This window comes from Mauremys mutica, chromosome 4 (assembly GCF_020497125.1).
Source record: "Mauremys mutica isolate MM-2020 ecotype Southern chromosome 4, ASM2049712v1, whole genome shotgun sequence".
In the NCBI taxonomy this organism is placed as follows: Eukaryota; Metazoa; Chordata; order Testudines; family Geoemydidae; genus Mauremys; species Mauremys mutica.
Genome location: NC_059075.1, coordinates 22,103,090 through 22,123,459, shown reverse-complemented (window position 1 = coordinate 22,123,459; position 20,370 = coordinate 22,103,090). Strand labels below are relative to the sequence as shown.

Here is a 20,370-nt window from a genome sequence, read left to right as displayed (position 1 = left end):
CTTTGCATGGGTTTATATGATAGCTGGCTCAAATATGGTTATTGAACCTAGAAAGTCTGGAGTCTGGACCCCGAAAACTCGCTGTCGGGGCGGGACCTGAATACGCAGTCTCGGGAAGGGGCGATGTTTAGACTCAGTAAACTAAAGGGGAAGAAATGGCAACAGTAGTTCCTGTGTTAGTCTTATGGTGATCAGTGCAAGCGCTTTAATACAAGGTGGCCGGTTAGCTCAGTTGGTTAGAGCGTGGTGCTAATAACGCCAAGGTCGCGGGTTCGATCCCCGTACGGGCCACAAAGCAGTTCTTTTTTAAAAAAAATTATATTACATTGACTTTCCATTAATGTTTTGATGGATAAAAACGCAAATTAACACGCGCATATACATTAAAATGTTGTTATAAAATGATTGAGATTATTTTACTTTCAATCAGCTTCCAAAAGGGTGAGGTTTAAACTGCCTCTCCATCCTCATTTTTAAAAGAGCTATAACCTTATAATGCAGCACCATAGTTTTTAGGGGGAACCTTTGCCTGAGGATTTTATGCACCCACAGTTACATTATCTGCAGTCAGAAATGCAAGTGTATCCATTATACCTGCATCTATCTAGACACTCATATTTGACTTTTCATATGTTTTTGTTATAGCACATTGCTTGGAGCAATACAAAATAATATTCAGCAAAAGAGTAACAACACAGCACATTTAGGTAAGCTGAGAAGTAAATTGTAGATGTAAAATAATCCCTCCCCAAATTTCAAATAGTATTTTTATTTTTGCTTTCGAACGTTTAAAAGTAGAAAACTGGTGTCTCTTGATTCTCTCGAATAATTTTACGGTACTCTGAAAACTGGTTGTAAAAATATTGTCATGCAGAGAAAACCGCCCTACTTCAAATTAAAAAATTGAAGAAAACATTCCTAATGAAACGGTTAAAAGTCAGGGTAGACTCAGAGTGCTGCTCATTGAAAAAAAATATGCATGTACTTTTATGCTTACCCATAGATCTGAGGGCAAGCACGTGCACATATCTTCGCAGGATGAGAGCCAAAATGTTAAGACAATGAGGTAATACCTTTGTGGGTAAAATTGTCTTGGCATTTCCATTAAAACCTCTTAATCGGGGGATTATATCTTGTGTGTTTCAGAAAACAGGCTGACATTTGGTTTGGATACCATTTACTTTACAAAAAAAAAAGGCTTGAGATCTTCCCCCACCCCTTATTTTTACTTTTAAAAGCACTATAATCAGTTTCAGATGCTTTTTGTCTATCCTATCGTGTATCAAATCTGTCTATACAGACGTACTGACGCCCTACGAATTGCACTGTATTGAATTCTACTTGCGGGGTGTTGCACTGAATTGAATTAAACTCTGTTGTGTTGAATGGCACTGGACTATACAGCTGAATGACTGTATACCGAATTCAACTGTATTACACTGAAGTACACTGAGCACCATCGCACAGGAAAACGCTTTCGAAAGTGTCTTGTCCCTGCTGGGTCCCAGTCGTCCATATGACCACGCCCCTTCCACGATGACGTGTCCAGACCGCAGCGGTGGCCCCCATTGGCTCCCGTATTGCCGGTTCCTCTAAGTTCGCTCCGCACCTTTAAGACCTGGGGGCCGAATGCGTCTCCCGCCCCGCGACAGCTGCCAAGATGGCGGCTCCCGAGAACGGGGGCGGAGAGAGCGCGGCGGTGGCATCGCCGCCGCCTCCTGCTGAGGAAGAGCCCCCCGGACCGGCCGCCGCCCGCGGGGCTCGCCACAGCGCGGCGGCCGGGGAGAGGGTTGGCCTGTTGGGACCTGGGTATCCCCCCGGGGCGGTCGCGGCCAGGGGTGATATGCTGGGTCCGCTGGAGCCTGAGGAGGGCGGGGGCCTGCTGCCCCCCCTGGAGGCTGGATCCCCCACCGGGGAGGGATCGGAGGTGCTGGCGGTGACCGAGGAGTTGGCCCAGAGCCTGGCTGCCAGCTCCTCCGCCGTCGGCACCACCCTCTACCTGGAGCCGGGTGGGAGCCTGGTGCAGGGGGCTGAGCTGAGCGCGGAGGAGCAGCTGGTGGTGGCGGCGACCGAGAACCAGGCAGTTGGGCTGACGGGGAATTTGGCTGCGGAGAGGAGCCAGGCCGAGCCACTGGCTCAGCCTCCCGGCCAGCAGGCCACAGCGACGCCCCTGGCCCCCGAGGAGCTGCAGAGGGTCATCGAACAAGTGAGCAGGGCCCAGAAGCAGCCTCCACCGCCTCTTCTTCCCTCCTCCGGAGCTGGCATTGGGTCCTTACAGTTGCCTCCTCCCCGAGCTGGGGGGTTCTCGCTACCCCAGGAGATTAGCTTCGTGTCCCCAGCATCAGGGTTCAGCAGATCCCCACAGGGCTGTAGCCTGACTGCTGCCTCCGGGTCCCAGCCGGTGACCAGTATCATGCACAATGCAGCACAGCAGTTGCAGAATGTGGCCCAGCAGGTCGCCCTTCAGCAGGGCAAAGCTATTGGTACCACCAGGTGCCTTGTACACAAGGTAAATGAAGGGGAAGGGGGGATGTCTTTGGAAAGCCAAGGGCCAAATGAATGGGAAAGTGGTCTCCAATATAGAATTGGGCCTGGGCACTAGAATGTGCTGAACACTGAATAGTCATGGCCCGTTCTCAGTGATGAAACTGTGCTGAGTTCATTGCACTAGTTCCACTGCTGACCCTAATTTCCTGATCAGTTTAACCTGCCTTGGAATTAGATTCCTCCAGTCTCATAGTTGGAAGAGTGGTGTTGGGAGCAGCTCAGTTTCTAACAAGGTAGAGCGTATACTGTTGAGTGGAGGTGACAGGTGCTGGTCAGTGTAACCTATGTTCTAGTCTGGCAGAATAAGCACAGTTGTCCAACATGATTTGGAAGAACTACTTTACAGCAACTAGGCCAGTGTAACCTGTCAGTCGAGCGTATCTAGCAACTGAGTGTTTGGGGTACTTAGTTTGTGCTAGCCCATTGATCTATGGGGATTTTTTAAATTACAGTGGCTGCCTGCTATACTTGAGATTTTAAAGCTGTTTCTATTATAACTTTTGTTTTCATGCACTTTTTAATTTTCACAGATATTTTTCTTTTGGGCTAAGATTTTTCCATGTTTGGTGCTTGCTCAACAGTAACTTTTTTTTTTTTTTTTTTTTTAAAGCCAGTAACGTCCATTCAGCTGTGTTTGTATTATGGAAGGCTGTTTTTAAAAACAGAAAAATCTCTGTTCACACTCTTGAACAGGTGGTGTTATAATAGAAACATTTGAAGTTTGAAATTAGAAGTCTGGACTGAATTTAGACTTTCAGGTCTTTGGCGCAGGAGCTACATTTTTTTTTTGTTCTGTCCCTTCAAACAGTGCTTAGCACAGTGGGATCCTGGTCCATGATTAGAGTTTCTGGGCATCACTGTAATACAAATAATAATAATGAGCCTTTTCTTTGGGGATAATATTTGCTTATTTGGGGAAAATTATTTGCCAAACTAGAAGCAATTAACTTGTAGACTCTCCTTTAAGTGGAGAGCTGTGCATTTAGGCCTTGATCTAGCAGAGCACTTAAGCATGTGTGTGCACAGCATCAGAGGGATTATTTGTGTGCTTGTAGTTTGGCATGTGCTTAAATGCTTTGATGGGTGGTTTGCAGCTAGAGAAATGGACACTTTTCAAGTAAGAGGCAATAGACAGGCTTTGACTCTTCCTCAGTCCCTTGCTAACCCTGTGGTGTGATTTTTAAAAAACAAAACAACAATAAATAAATAGGGTGGGGAGAAGAGGACAGACAGGAGGTGATAGGCCAGAGGCCTGAGTTGCTTATATCATCTTAAGGACTTTTGAACTGTGCATTTATTAGGGTATAACTGTGGCCTAATACTTGGCCTGCAAAATTAATAGACAGTAGTTGTCCTGTGGGTGAGATGTGCTTGTTCAGTTTACAAATTCACAGCATAGGTCTAGAGCAGGCCTGCACAACTCGTAAAGCGGCGAGGGCCATATTACTCCAAAGAAAACAGCTGAGGGCTGAACTCCCCTGGCCCTGCTGAAACACCTCCCCTCAGCGCTGCCCAACCCCCCGAAACACATCCCCCGCCCCAGCGCTGGCCGGCCCCACGGAAACAACCCGCCCCCCCACGTATAAAGCCTCGCCGCCACTGCCTGCCCACTTGGCTCGTCATCCCCCCATGAAATAAGGGGGACAGTTTGAAGGGATTTTCTGGGGCTATGAACTAAGGGGAGAGGAAAGGGGGGCAGTGTGAAGGGATTGGATGTGACTGTCCAACACACAAACACAGAGAGCCCGGGGGGCCGGGGAGGGGGAAGGTCCCTGGACCAGGGAAGGGGGCAGCAGTTGGGGTAGGGCAGATGCAACGCACGCACGCATACGTGTCTCCCCAGGGATATCCTGGCTGCCCACAGACAGTTCAACCCTCCCACCCCCAATCACTATGGAAGCCGCCTTGGGACCAACCAGCGCAGTAGCCGCCCTGCCCCCAACTGAAGGGAGTGATTTGGAGGGGGTCTCTGTCCAGTCTCCCTGCCCCCCCGCCCCCAAGCTGCAGCTCGAGCCCAGGCCGGGCGCCCCTTTCCTCACTCGGCACTTACCAGCTCTGCCTCATGCCCAGCGCTTCCCGCCTCAGCGGGCCCTGGAAGTGACGCACCCGCTGTACGCCAGGCGGGGGGAGCGGGAGATGGAGACACATGCAGTTCTGGCCGTTAGGGCAGTTGGAGTGTGGTGTGTGTGCGCGGGGCTGTGAGGCAGGGTGTGTGTCCCCTGGCAGTGGGCAAACCCAGCAGCCCCACCCCGTCACTTGCCTCCGGGCCGCACAGTGAGCCCACGCAGGCCGCATGTTGTGCAGGCCTGGGTAGAGCTTGCAACTGAATCTGCACAGGTGAACCCCATTGACTTCAATAGGGCTCTGCCCAATAGATCCATTTGCAGAAATTATTCCTTAGTTTTTGGCAACTAAATTCATGGTTGATGGACATTAAAAATAAAATAATGATATATGATATGATATACAAAGTAAACTGAAATTCCATATCTAAGCAACAAATGCAACTGTATGATAATTTAGTAGCTGGAAGGAAGGAAATATGTTCCTTGAGGGTTGTAAGAAAACTGGATGATATATCACTTTTTAAGGTCTTATACGCAAAGATGTAAAATCTTGATAAATAATATTGTACTTTTACATTTTCAACTTTTTCCCCCCTCAAGCAATTAGAAGCCATTTGTGTTCAAGTGCAGCCGGGGCAGATGAAGGAAAATGAAAAGCCAGTGCCACCTCTTGCAGAAGTCCAGTCCAAAGCGATAACACCGAGTCAGTCAGTTGGTAGGAATTCTGGTCTGTCTAGACTTAATATTATTAATCCCCAGATTATTAGGATACAGCCTGTAACAGGAACTGAGCAGCAACAGTTTTTCTTGCATAGTTCTTCTGAGCCTCCAGTTCAGCTACTTGTGCAGAGACCTTTAGCCCCTGATGGACCAGTGTCAGTGAATAAGATTCCCACACACCAGACACTGAATGGACAAAAAACTACATGTGCCACAGTGTCTGCTACAGAGTCTCGAAATGTTACTTTGGTGGCAGCCAGTTCAGCAAATGCTCTTATCTCGAGCCTTGAGAAAAAGCAAAAAGAAGAACTAAAGCTAAAAAAATCTTTGAAAGTGAAGACTCGTTGTGGACGGATTTCACGCCCTCCAAAATATAAAGCGAAAGATTATAAATTCATTAAAACAGAGGATTTGGCCGATGGTCATCAGTCTGATTCTGATGACTATTCCGAACTAAGCATAGAAGAGGACGATGAGGGGAAAGCAAAGGGAATGGATACATTATTCAATCCTTTGAATTATAACCTAAAGCCCAAAATGTTTAAATGTCAGACTTGTGAAAAATCCTACATAGGAAAAGGAGGATTAGCACGACATTATAAACTTAATCCAGGTCATGGACAACTGGAGTCTTCACAGCAAAAAGTCTCTATGAATAAAACTAATAGAAGTGTGTTTCTGGATATTTCTGGAGGAGCAGATGATGAAACCGTGAGTCTGACGCTCTCACAACCAATTGCTGTCACTTTAAATAATGAAAATTCACTAGCTATTGGTTCGGAAGAAAGTGCTTCTTCACAGAGTGAGCAACAGGTAAAGTAGTAGTTTGCTTTCTGCATAATACACAGTTTCATAAACAATATAAAGGCAATTTCACTCCAACATTATTGCAATTTTAGAACCTTATTCTACACTAATTCATATACTGAATTCCTATTGCTGGCAATGGGAATTCTTTTTCATAGATTGAAGATAGTGGCCTATGTGCATGGCCAAAAGAGAATAGGAATGAATTAGGAAAAGTTGCAATCTGCTTGTCTGAAACTGCAATAAATATGTATGACCATTGGTTAAATTTTAAAATAAACAACAAATGAACAAAAAATTTAGTGACCTCCAGGGGGAGAATAAGACTTAGACTTTGTAACTAACCTCACTTATTTCTCAGCATTCACATAAAGAAGAAACACTCTGCAGTTCATGTATATTTCATTTTAAAAGGCGTAAAAAATAATAATTCTATATTCAGGAGTCAGTTTGACCCATCACTGAAATACAGCGTCTGCTGGGGTGAAATTCAGCTGTCAGTGGACACACTATGCTACATAGTGTACTGTTGGAAGTGAAGCATAACTTCTGCAGTTGAAATTATCGAGGGAAATCTAGGATAGGTAGAATACAATTCCCTGAGTTAGAAAAATGTAAGTTTCAGTTGGAGAGGTTCCAAGAAACTGGTTTTAAACTGTCCATTTCATAGTAAAGTGCATTTGTCAATAGAAATGAATGGTCTTTGTAGCCGCCTTGCTGCAAAAGAAAGTCTCCACTGTAAAAAGTGGAGATATAATTGTATCACAACTGCCTTTTTAGGAAGACTGTTCTTTTGGATGTGGCAATGTTATATTTGTTGAGTTTTTGTGAATGTGATGTTGCTTCCAGAAGTGTGAATGTGGGTAGCCTGAGACATGACATAAGGGTAGTAGATAATTACAAACAAAAAGCATAGTTTTCTGCAACTTGGGAAGGAAAAATAACAGAAAGCTCCATGAAGTCAACTGACTCATTATGTAGATCTAATTTGCCTGTGCAGTATTTGTATATTGTGGTGATGGGGACTTAAGAAAAACCTAAAAGTGGTCTTTTGAATTTATTTTGCCATAAAATCTTTAGGACTGTTGACTGGCTGAATATAGTGCTACAGAAAATCTGAAATTTCTAGCTGACAAATGAGAGCCACACAAAATTTCCCCTTAGTAACTGAATGACTTACTAGTTTATAAATGGACTTAATTATTGTGGCTGCTTGAGTCACCAGGCTAGATACTTCTGTCTGTCTTTCTTGCCAAATAACTATGTTTGGCCATAAGCCATTGTCAGTTATAATCTTTATTGAGAAACATTAAAAGGATTATCAATACAGGTAGATTATGGAGGAAGAATAGCACCTGTGACCCACACCTCAAATTAAAAACTTCAGTCGCAGTTGAATGAATTTGGTAATTTGCATCTAGTTGATAGGTAAAACTGCACTAAATTTGGGAAGTCTGTGCAAAGAGGGGGGCTATTGTTGGAGCATAAAGGTATTGAAGGTTAGGACTAAGATACGTTCATAGAACTGAGAGGATACTTGAATTATTGTAACATTAATGTGATCGGGCAGTTTATAAATATCTTCAAATGGTAATCTTTAGGACATTCATTTTAATATTCTAGTTAGCTAGGGGAACAAAGTGGCTTTCAGTGAGAGATTTTTGGACTCTGTTTTGCCAGCTTTTTTCTATGATAGCTTTGAGACTATTTTTGAAAATTATATTTTTGTAACTTCTTTTGGTGTAGTGAATATTATTTTCCTGCATGTCCATTGTTTACTGTTGCTTAAATAGCTTGACTTTGTTTGTATTGAGTTTTTAAAAAATGATCTGGAAAAAAGGGTAAACAGTGAAGTTGCAAAATTTGCAGATGATACATAACTACTGAACAAAAGCTCATGCCTATAAGGTGCCACAGGATTCTTTGCTGCTTCTACAAAACCAGACTAACACAGCTACCCCTCTGATACTTGATAACTACTGAAGATAGTTAAGTCCAAAGCAGACTGCAAAGAGTTACAAAGGAATCTCACAAAACTGGGTGACTGAATTTCATCTGCCATTTTGTTGCCCAGTGTTTATAAATGCAAAGTAATGCACATTGGAAAACATAATCCCAACTATACATATAAAATGATGGGGTCTAAATTAGCTGTTACCACTAATCTTGGAGTCATTGTGGGTAGTTCTCTGAAAACATCCACTCAGTGTGCAGCGGCAGTCAAACAGAATGTTGGGAATCATTAAGAGAAGGATAAGATATTAAGACAGAAAATATCAGATTGCCTCTATATAAATCCATGGTATGCCCACATCTTGAATACTGCATACAGATATGGTCATCCCGTCTCAAAAAAAGATACATTGGAATTTGAAAAGGCTCAGAAAAGTGCAACAAAAATGATTAGGGGTATGGAACAGCTTCGTATGAGGAGAGATTAAAAAGACTGGGACTTCTCACTTGGAAAAGAGACAGCTAAGGGGGGATATGATAAAGGTATATAAAATCATGACTGGTGTGGAGAAAGTAAATAAGGAAGTGTTATTTACCCTTCCCATAACACAAGAACTAGGGGTCACCAAATGAAATTAATAGGCAGCAGGTTTAAAACAAAAGGAAGTATTTCTTCACACAACGCACAGTCAACCTGTGGAACTCTTTGCCAGATGATGTCGCAAAGGCCAAGACTATAACAGGGTTAAAAAATGAATGTGATAAATTCATGGAGGCTAGGTCCATCAGTGGCTATTAACCAGGATGGGCAGGGATGGTGTCCCTAGCTTCTGTCTGCCAGAAGCTGGGAATGGGCGATGGGATGGATCACCTGATGATTACTTGTTCTGTTCATTCCTTCTGGGGCACCTGAGATTGGCCTCTGTCAGAAGACAGGATACTGGGCTAGATGGACCTTTGGTCTGACCCAGTATGGCTGTTCTTACATTCTTAAAAATAGGAAAACACAAAATTTAGGATAACCTGAATTTGATGACTTCCTGGGCTTACTGCAGAAACTGTTTATTTGACAGGATTTTGGGGGAAAGCTGAAGGTATGTTTCTGGAATAGTGGATAGTTTCTTTGGTATTCTGGCTGGCTGAGTTAATTTCTTTCCTTCCATTTGATTGCTTAATGCTGCTGCTGCATTGAGTCTGTTATTCATATATGAACTTAATACTGCTAAGCATAGGCGCTGACTCCGTGGGTGCTCCAGGGCTGGAAAAATTTCCATGGGGAAAAATTAGCTGGTGCTCTGCACCCACCAGCAGCCAAGCTCCCCCCTCCTCGTCTCCTTCCCACCCCCAAAGTGCACTCTGTCCCCGCTCCTCCCCCTCCCTCCCAGTGCTTCCTGCCCCCCCCATCCCTGCCGCCTAACAGCAATTTGGCGGTGCTTAGGACCTTCCGGGAGAGAGGTGGAGGAGCGGGGACATGACGCACTCAGGGGAGGAAGTGGAGAAGAGGTGGGGCAGGGGTGGGGACTTGGGGGAAGGGGGCGGGGCAAGGGTCATGCAGGGGTGGGGTCGGGGTGGGGGTGGGGTCGAGCAACCACCGGGCAGAGGGGAAGTCTGTGCCTATGCTGCTGAGTGATCATTATGATATTGTAAAACTAACCATCAAGGCAACTAGAGCATTTTGTTTATGCTATTTTTTAAATCTAAATTAATAATATAAAACCCTTTTATTTTCTCTTTTAAAATAAAATATACTCTCTTTGAATCAAGCAGCTCTTTGACAAGACCATAGGCTACTCTTGTTCTGTGTATTGTTCTTAATGGATCAGCAGAAGAACTAATATGGCAAATAGTGACAACAAATTACAGAAGCAGCTGTGTCCGTAGCATCTTCCAGATTTAATCCTCTAAATATTCATGCAGCTCATATCTAACAATACTGAAATTGCATAGTAAATGAAACTGATTTGAAGTTAAGAACATAATGGCCATACTGGTTCAGACCAATGATCCATCTAGCCCAGTATCCTGTTTTCCAGCAGTGGCCAATGCCAAATGCCTCAGAGGGAATGAACAGAAAAGGCAATCAAGTGATTGCCCTGTTGTCCATTCCCAGCTTCTGGCAAAGAGTGGCTAGGGATACTCAGAGCATTTGATTGAATAATTTCACTAAATATTTTAAACAGATTTTCTCAGCAGCATATTGAGGGAGGGAGAGTGTTTTAATGATTATTGTATTTTTTTTATATAAAGACTGGTAAATCTGCAGCAGACAGACCTTTGTTGGCGGCACAACAAAATGAGACTGATTTAGTACATTGGGGACCTGGAAGACGCAGACGACCTAAAAGACGCGGCCGACCGAGGATGACTGGAAGATCAATTTGTTCAGGAAGACTTAATAGACCTGGTCAGTCCCCTTCTAAGTCGCTTAGTAATGTGTCAACAGAACACATCATATTTAGAAGAAAAGCTGGACTAAAAGAGGTACGGTTCCCTTCTGCAACTATTTCATATGTACCTTTTTTCCCTACCTGCTGCCAAAATCTGATAAATTTAATCAAAATGTAGTGAGGATGTGCTCTCCAAGGAGCTGCTGTATGTTTGACATATAGCTAGACATGTATGTGCATAAATGAGGAGGCCTGGGGGTTATTTAAATACCAAAGTGAAATTTTAAATAAGTTCTTAAGCAAAACATATCAATCAGGTTATTGGTAAAAGATATAGATTTTTGTTAGAAACTGGCCCTGTAGATAATAGTTATTGGCCTCTTAGTAATTTGATGCACTCTTGGCTCTGTTTTGGGGGAAAATAATTAGTACTGCCACTGCTACTATGTGTGTCTATTAATATATAAAAATATGTATAATAAAAAGGAGTCCATCTTTTTCTAAAAATATTTTTCTTACAATTTAAGTAATTGTCATGTTTTTCTGAGCTTCCTGCACATTACTGTGGTTTGAGCTTATGGTTGTGCTTATTTGCTTAAATCATTAAGGTCTACTTTTCTTTTCATATGAGTGCACAGTTGTTACTGAGACTGATCATTAACTGCTTGTGTCGAAAGACTGGACCATACTCTTCTTAACTTTTCTGGTCAAATCTTTAAATTCAGATTTATTCTTAAAGCCACTTAATTTTATTGATCCCGTAAAGGAAAGTGAATTGGTCCTTACCACATGCCATTTCTTTGATAGTGACTATTGTGTCCTATAGTGGAGAACTGAGATTTTTACATTATGAATTAAGGGATGATTAGCATATATTGGCTTTTTCCCCCTCTAAAGAAACTATTTTGGTCTTTACCAGCTAATCCAACAATGTGACAATGAAGACTTAATGGAGCTGGCTCTTCCCCGCCTGACAAAGCTTGTTACTGTGTATGAATTTCTACTGATGAAGGTCAGCTTTTCTCATCATGTACATAAATTACATTATTGGAGATTTTATCTTTCAGGTACACCATGAAAACTTCTCTGGGAATTAATCTTAGTTTGATGTTAAACATATGAAAGCTGAAGACATTTTAAAGTTCACCCTTGAGTCTCATGTAGTCAGAGGTTGATAGTTTGCCAGATTATACTTTTAATTTTTGCTGCCTGCTTCATCAGTGCTATTTCTGAAGATTCCACAATCCTTTCTTTTCTGGACTGATTGGTAAGGTTAATAAAATGAGGATTGAAAAAAGTGCTAGGCAAAACAAATCTATATGTTGCTGATTTAATTAATTAATTAGATTTCATATTTAATATTCTTGCTTATTTCTATTTAGGTTGAAAAAGGTTACCCAGCAAAAGCCTTTTTTCCAGATGTTTATAGAGAATTTGAAGAGTTACATAATATGGTAAAGAAAATGTCTCAAGAGCATTTCAGTAATTCTGATTTTCTGAGTTATCAGCAGCCTGTGGAAATAAAAGATCCTAAGGTAAGAGGACACATTTTGGAGGTTGTAGTTTTTTTTGTTTTTGTTTTTTTGTTTTAGGGAATGGTCAGCAATGGTTTTCTCTCTTGCTAAGCATTATATCGCATAAGTGAACAGAAAAACAACTTTCTGGTAAGAGAAAATGGATATAAAGTATAAACTGAAGAACACATACCAAAAGATTAAAAAATATTTATCTTTTGGAATTTGATTAGTAATAGAAAATATTTGGTTAAACCACAGCCATAGTTGATAGCTGACCACAAACTACAAAATGCAAATCAAAACCCCAGGGGCTTAGAGTAGTGTGAAGCTATGCTTTGCTGCCCGGGGGTGCTTTGGTGACTCAACATAATCTCTGATGGACAGTAGTATTAACAGAATTCCATCCCATGTTTGACTAGAAAGGAAGTGGCCATGACATGAGGCCCTTGGGGATGAGCTAAAATAAGTGGTATTTGAGGATCTGACAGAGATGCAAAGAGCCCCCTGCAGACAAATCCATTATATTTGCCAAAGTTTATTTTCTAGTAAACATTACAGTTTAAAGAGACCCTATAATTGAACCACTTGAAAATTTATTTATTTTTAATTTTTCAATGAAAGTATAAATTCAGCAAGCTCATTAATAGAACATAATCAAACTGAGGCATGTAACACAACAAAGATTAGTTCTTTAATAGCTTTCTAGTTTTTAATGTTTGTTTGTGCAGATCATAATACAAATTTGTGCTGGTGTAAAGAGTTCAATTTTTCCAGACACTACTCCACTTCTTAGCATTGGGTGAGAGAGACAGTTATATTGGACTTTCTCACATCTCTTACAGATCCTGATGCTTGGGATGAAAATGACTCTCTATAAGTAATGGTGTATCACTGTTGAATTTTCAGTAGTGAATAACACAATATTTTGCACATATTACTGCTAGCAAAACTTTTAAAGTGCAAACAACATGATCAGTATTTTACAAGGCACAAAAGACAGTCTCTGCTCCAAAGATCTTAATTTGAGTGAGATGGAGAGAAGACAGGACAAACAGGAAAATCCAGGGGAAGAAGGGAAGAGAGGAAATTGTATTTCACAGATAGAGTAATCCTAGGTAAAAATGAAATACAATATGCAGTTTTGGCACTGGCTAATTGAATATTTGTTCTTTAGAATAAATCATGGCAGAATCATAATATATACCAAAAGTTTGCTTTGTATTACTATTACATGTGTTCATCTGACTTTATCTTGTGTAACTGCTCAATCATGATGTTTCCTCTATGGAGAAATGAGATTGTACCAGTTTAAAGGGACACTGTCAAGGTTGGTAGGCCCAAAATTTGACCTACCTTTTTTGCTTCTCTTTTTGCAAAGTCCATGTATAATTCTTTAATGTTTTTTTTAAACACATGCTGTAATGTGCTTATTTAAAAAAAAAAAAAAGGTCCAGCATTCATGAGAAACCAATGCATGCGCAAAATAGAGCAAAAATTGGTAAGAGAATGTGTACTGAGTCTGAAGATACAAAGGGATTTAGAAAAAAAAAAAAGAGACTGGGAGAACTTCTTTAAGTCATGAACAACCTTTATAGTGTCCTTTGTTAAACTCTGCTGTTCAGTAACTTACTCTGGACTTGTGAGCCATATCCCCTACATTCCTAGTTCTTGCTCTAAGCTTGATTTTTTTTTCTTGAGTTTTACTTTTAGCTGTTATATAGGAGATGCTTAATTTGAATAGAAGCTAATCGTAGAAGTTATTGTAGTCTAAAATAGCTTGAGAAGCTGTATATATGTTTTGACTGATAGTGTACCCCAGTGTTGAATGTCTTTCTATATCAGTTTTAGAAACATATTTGATTATATAAGTATTGAAAATTTGGTGTTTAGGGAAACCACACTTATATTCTGTTATCCCTAATTATTTTATAGGTTGCTGAATCACTAGGAATTACAGAAAAGCTTCTTGGAAAACAAAAGATACAAGCTATAGACTCTTCCACACAGTGTGTAATTAAAACAGTTGGTGAGCAGATGTTTACAGAGATATCAGGGAAAAAACGAGCAAATGAGGTACAGAATAATTGTGAATTTAACATATAAACAAGTTAAAGCCGCTTAAAATATGGTACTATAATTTATTTCTTGAATGTTCACAAATGTGTTACCTGACTTCTATTAAAATGATGTTTCCAGATGTAACAGTTTTCTGAGTCAGTAACACTGAAATATCTTATTGGAGGGTATTTCTTTAAGAAAAGATATCAAAATTAGCTAGGTAAAGAGCTTTGCTTTTCAGTGTGTTTGCTCTCACTCCCTCATTAAGAATGTACTACTCCGAGGGACTGGGTTCAGCTACCCCCCTCCGCCACCCTCCTGCCCAGCTTCATCCATGGGACTCCGGGGGTGGGCTTCGGCCCCCTCCCTGCTCTGGTGTTGGGCTCTGGGCTTCAGCCCCCTCCTCCACTGTACCCATGGGGCTCCGGCTCTGGGCTTCAGCCCAGGGCAGTGGTACTGCAGCAGGATCTGGCGTTACCGGGAGTCGTGGTCGAGAAGAGGAGTGGAATGAACCTGCGGTGTGAGGCTGTGGAAGGGAGCTTGGGTCAGTGGTGGGGAGGGAGGAAGCAGCAAGGTCTGGGGGTGGTGGGGGGCCAGGGGAGGCAGCAAAAAAAAAACCCTACAAAAATAAATTACAGTGATTTGGACCTGTATATGTATATTTATTTGTTTTTTCCTAAAGATTATTAAGTATTTTAGGAAAATTTGTCAGAGCAACCACCAGCAAGAGTTCATGGGCGTATTCTGAGGCCACCAAACATTTTGTTGAGAACCCTTGGTCTAAAGTGGGATCTGGCAGGCTGACATGAAGTATCATGCTATTGGAAGAGAACAGTAGCTTGAGTTGGAAAAGATGGACTGGTCAGCATGCAAATTTAAGTAGTGGGGGAGAAGTGAGTGCTGCAGTTAATTAGGTGGCTAACAGTGGTGAGTGAAACCAGCCCATTTGTTTCTGAGAGGATCAGATTAGCATATTTAATCTGTTGCCTGTGGCTATAGCAGTGAGCAGATAGTTTCCCCTCCTCTGATGCAGCCTCAATTCAGGCTTGGTCTACTCTGTACTACAGAGTTAGGTTGATGTAAGGCAGCTTATGTCAACCTAATTATGTCAGTGTCTACACTAGAATGCTGCTTCCACCCAAGTAAGTGGCCTGCTACACCAACATAACAGCTCCACCTCCATGAGAGGCGTAGCACTTCTGTTGGTGTAGTTAGGGTGACACCATGTTCATGCAGCCGCTGTTACTTACATCACCTCTTGGCTGTCATTTGATCAGCAGCACCTGCTTATAACTTGGAGCTATGAAATTGACAAGAATGTCAATTTCACTTCTGGTAGTCTTGGTTCTGTGAAATTGAGCCTGGCCAATTTCTTGTCTCCAGCTGTGAGCCTTGCCCAGTGCTGAGCCCCCAGGGTTCTCAGAGCACCACAGATCTGAGTCAGAGACAATAACAACTGTGAAATAGACAAGGATGTCAATTTCACTGCTGGTAGGCTCCATGCTGTGAAATTGAACCAGTTGGACTCACAGCTGGGGCTGTTACCCTGAGGCCAGGGCTCCAGCTGTGAGCCCCAGTGGCTGTCAGTGTGCCATGCTTGGCTGTCAGTGCCCTGCAATGCCCCACTTTAGTCGGTGCAAACGCTCCTGGTGAGGATGTGCTGCACTGGCAGAAGGAGGGCAATGTGGACACCAACAGCCGACTGAATTACCGTGGTGGCTGTAGGTTGACCTAAATTAAGTCAACCTAATTTTGTAGTGTAGACGAGCCCTCAGAGCTGCCTTTAGAGAGGAATAATGGCAACATCACTCTTTTTTCTGCCTGTGCTTAAACTTGTGACCTTGTCAGCCTTCCCACCCCCACCCCCCTCTCACTTCTCAGGGCAGGGAGTTCACTGCACTTTACAGAAGCTGGAACGGGGAGGGAGGAGAGATTTTCTTCTATAGTAGGTACTCCTTGTGTGAGCTGTCCCAGATCTTATTAGTGAGACTTCTCTCAGGCCCATCCCTCAAATTGTGAAGCAAGGCCAGGTTTGTTAAAACAGACATCAAAACTAAAAGAGAAGAAAACACCTTTAAAAAGTTCTAGATTGTGTTTAGAATTTTTTAGGGGCCTCCTAGCTTTGAAAAACTGTTGTAGGTGGGAGTAATGTTACACTTAGTACTGGAAAAGATCACAAATTGTCTGTTTCTGCAAGTGATCTCAAACCTGCTAGGTTTTGTATTGACAGAGTTCATATGAAGAACTGTTGCCATCAGCTAAAAGGACCAGAGTAGAAGGCATATTGGAGAATGTGAAAGATGTTTATGCTAGCCAAAATGGAGAAGAAGAAGAAGAAAAGAGCTGGAACTTGTCTACACTGACTACAAAAGATGGTAACATTTAACTTCTAACTTACCAACTTCTGTTCTGTTTTGGTGCAGTTCAGTTAATTCCATTATCTTGTGTTGTCTCTAAAGATGTCATGACTATGCCTTCAACTTAGTCTTGCACTTGTTTCTGTAGGTCCTTAAATGATTGTTTAGCTGAGAAGTCTGAGTTAAGAATATTATTTACTTGTATTATCATAGTGTCTAGGAGCCCCTATTATGGACCAGGACCCTGTTGTACTAGGGACTGTACAAACACAGAAAAAACAGAACGTGGGGCTGGTCAGAGTGTAGATAAAAATCAGTGTAAGAACTACACCTTTTTATCCTCTTTCTCTTTATATAGCTGTTCTTTTGCCACTAGTACAAGCTTCTGTGCTTTTGCTCATTTTTGCCCCTTCCCTTTCACTTTTTTAGATATTCCATGTTCCTCCTTTAAAGTATCCCTTACAAGACCACATTCTTATTTCATTTACAAGAGGATTTTCTTAAATAAATGGAAGTACAGCAGAAGTCAATAAAGTTAAACAGTATCTGATTCATTAGCACCTCCACTCAGGTTTGTGCTAGTTTAAGGTGCAGCTCCACTTTAAAACCTGACTATATAAAAATGGCACTTTCTTACTTGACAGGTCTCCTGTGTAGTCAATATTTTAATGACAAAAACAAGTTTTGACTCTTGTTAACCATGAAGAGGCAACAGCTAAAATTGAATGAGTTGGCATATCAATGTTTGTTACTGAGTTTGATTTTTTTTTACTAAGGTCCAATCGACAATACCTCTGAAAACCTACTAAAGGTAACAGTTTCACAGGTGCCAAAAGGGGCATAATTTGGCTTGCTGTTGCATCTCTTATTACTAGTGACGTGCATGATAGAAAGAACCCAGCATATCTTTGATCCTGTTTTCAGGATTGTGACACACAAACCCATCACCACCCTTTCTTATAAACTAAGGTCACTTGATATGGAGCCATTGGGAGAATAAATATGGAACCTACCAGAGCTACTTCTAGAGCCTGAGTAGAAGTATACTTCTGACTCTTTAGAAAAGTGTAATTTTTGTACCATTATTCATATGGGCAATAGCATAATTCTGTTCTAAGAATCCAATGCTACTTGGAGGGAAAACTAGATAAAATCTTAGAAAGATGCTTGTAGAAAATTACTTTTGAGAGTCCAAAATCATATTGTTGTACAACATGCTGTAACATTTTTTTTCCAACTGTTCAGGTTTTAATCCACTAAATGGGGTGATTGTGCTCTCCGAAGATAGAGGTATTACTCCTTGCATAACTGGAAGTGCAAAGCATACTGGGGAGCAACACAAATCACTTGATTTAGAAGCTAGAACTAACTCTGCAAATTCAGATATCTTTCAGTCCATGAGAATGGAATGCTCTCAACTCATAAGTATACAGGGACCAGATAGTACAAGTAACACATCTCCACCATGTACTGAAGCATTGTTGCATGCTGAGGCAGATAACTCACCAGAAGTATTTGTTCAAGCACACTTTGTAAATGAGAACACAGCAGGTAGACTGACAAGTTCTGAATTTTGTAACTGCATAGTATCAGATGATGTGATTGATAATCAGAGTACCCACTTGTCAATAAGTGAAGAAACTGATCATAATGGAAAATATCAGAAACTTCAGCAAGATGAAGAAAACCAGAGTTACATTACCAGTGAACAGTCTGAACAACTTAATGATGCTGATATTGCTGATCAGATGCAGCAGCTTGAAAAAGTCTTTTCAACAAGCATTGGGCCAGTAGATCATTCATATAAGACTCAAACTGACCCACATCAGAATCCTGTACAGGAAACCTCCATGTGCACTCGGGAGAATCTTGAAAGTCCAGTTAAAAACTTGAATGAATTCTCTTGTGGGCTAGAGGAACAACATGCTGGACAACATGAGCTAGAGAATGCAGTTACTGTCGGTGAAACTGTAGCCTTTGAGATTGCTAATGAGAGCCATGAATTCATGTCTCAGGGACACGAACAGATCTTTATTCAGACTGCAGATGGGCTTATTCTCTCTCACCCAGGTACTGCTGTTCTGTCTCAAGCAGAAGGCATTGTGATTGTAACTAATGCTGATGGTACTACAATGCACATTCGCACCCCTGAGGGGGTTCCTTTGGAAACTGTGGAAGCACTACTGGCAATGGAAACAGATGGCCAAAGTGAAGATATTTTGCTCTCGCAAAGTGAAGTGGAGCCATAAATATAAAAACCTGTTTTATTTATACATGCTTTCTTCTGGAAAAGACTGATCATATCAAATGTATATTTTTCTAATGTGAATATTGAAATTAACTTATTTGTGAACATTTCTATGACCTGTACTTTTTTATAACTTATGTTTATATTAGCAGTATTGCAACCAAAAATTCTAAGGAATGACTTTTGATTCAACTTGTGCTCTTCATTGAGTGTATGTGAGGGGATGTGTGTGGATACCTGTCAACCCTAGTTTTGATGCACTATTACCTTCTTTGTTTTATTAGTTTTACTCTTTGGCCAACAGAAATGCAATATAACGTGTTGCACTGCCTGTTGTCAGTAATATGCTGTATACTGGCAACCTGTTTATAGGCAAAATAAAAACATTAAAAGGAGCTGTATTTTCTATATATTAGAGGTTTTATCTTACCTGTATTAGAGTGTTTTATCTTAATTGCAGCTAGTTGAATATTCAAGTTATTTTATTAGGGCATGTGACTTGTCACACAAATGTATAACTGGAAAAATAAGTTATTAGCACTTCAGTATTCCAAGTAAACTTTCATTTTTCAAAAATGATACTGTGAAAAGTGACAGTATAAACTCACAGATCAGCATGGGCTACTATCCACTGTTGACTTCTGCAAGATAGCATGCAAAGATACAAGTCCTGTAGAACCCCAAAGCATTATCTGATTCCTACTACCATTCTGAAGAGTATCTGACCAGGTTTGTTTAAGATGCAAGGTAAAGTCAAACAGTGCTGATGCTGTATGACAACCAATTGTGAGATGGTTATCTGAACATTAATCCACTTTTTTTTTTCAATTCCTTCCTCTGACAAGTTCCTCTCCATCTCTGATAGAGCCTTGTCTAAGACCCCATCTTTTTTGCCAAGCAGAAGCACCATTTTTCAGTTCCTGTCACTATTAAATAAGCTTTGCTCTTGCTAATAACAAAGCAGACCTTTACCCTTAGATCATCCCAGTCTTCATCATACTTTAAGAAGTTTTTCTCATAGACATAGCACGGAGCTTTAACCACTTATCTAAGCAAGGTAAGGGAGAAGCTAGCAAAAAAAAGTTTCTGCTGCCCATTAGCTGCTAGTATCTTCACTCTCACTGGCAGGCTTCAGAACATAACATGATAGTGACTTACCATTAAATTTAGTGCTCTGGTGGATGACCACCACCTGTCTGTACAATAGAAGTACATTCATACTCATCCTGATTAGTATCATTGATACTGTTGATCACCCAAATAAGCCTGTCTGCTCTAAAAAGCTGCATAGGTGACCACAACCATCCTTAAATGGCTCATAACCTTCCTCTTTTTTCTGACCTCAGAAGGTCACAGTGGGTAATTGTTCCTCCATCTCTAAAGCCTGCAAGACTCTGTCCTCCCAAGTTTCTCAACATCTGTATGAGGTTGGGTGAGAGTTACTGAGAATAGGGAAGTACCTGCAATATGCAGATGACCTCTCCTTCAGTCCAGTCTAAGCAGCACTGTGTCTCAGCTTTCTCAATACAGAGGCAGCAAAATCACCTGAATGAAGAGCATCAGGCTAAAGCTGTATCCCATCTTATTGTGATCTCTATCTTGCTTGAAGTGTTCTGAAGAACTTGCCTCTTGTATAACATCATTCAGATTGTTGGATTAGCCTGCAATTTTGGGCTCTGTTTTGGATGCCCAAATGCCCACCATGGCAAA

General features: G+C 41.4%; 1 protein-coding gene and 1 non-coding gene across 2 annotated transcripts; both read left to right on the top strand.

Moving 5' to 3' along the window:
• Positions 1 to 217: 217 nt before the first annotated feature.
• On the top strand, positions 218 to 291 carry TRNAI-AAU. Its single transcript has one exon. It is a non-coding gene; the product is annotated as a tRNA-Ile (tRNA).
• Positions 292 to 1,645: 1,354 nt separating this feature from the next.
• On the top strand, positions 1,646 to 19,055 carry ZNF839 (zinc finger protein 839). Its single transcript, XM_045016362.1, has 8 exons — positions 1,646 to 2,509; positions 5,214 to 6,146; positions 10,341 to 10,574; positions 11,400 to 11,492; positions 11,863 to 12,015; positions 13,930 to 14,070; positions 16,286 to 16,430; positions 17,658 to 19,055. The coding sequence occupies exons 1-8, from the start codon at positions 1,661 to 1,663 to the stop codon at positions 18,659 to 18,661; spliced, it is 3,552 nt and encodes a 1,183-aa protein (XP_044872297.1). The 5' UTR covers positions 1,646 to 1,660; the 3' UTR covers positions 18,662 to 19,055.
• The last annotated feature ends 1,315 nt before the right edge of the window (positions 19,056 to 20,370 follow it).

Bases quoted from the DNA above. Each gene is read 5' to 3' on its own strand.
- ZNF839 (XM_045016362.1), top strand. From the start codon at position 1,661: ATGGCGGCTCCCGAGAACGGGGGCGGAGAGAGCGCGGCGGTGGCATCG. The intron at 2,510-5,213 runs GTAAATGAAGGG...TCCCCCCTCAAG, and splicing joins CCAGGTGCCTTGTACACAAG to CAATTAGAAGCCATTTGTGT. The intron at 10,575-11,399 runs GTACGGTTCCCT...GGTCTTTACCAG, and splicing joins GAAAAGCTGGACTAAAAGAG to CTAATCCAACAATGTGACAA.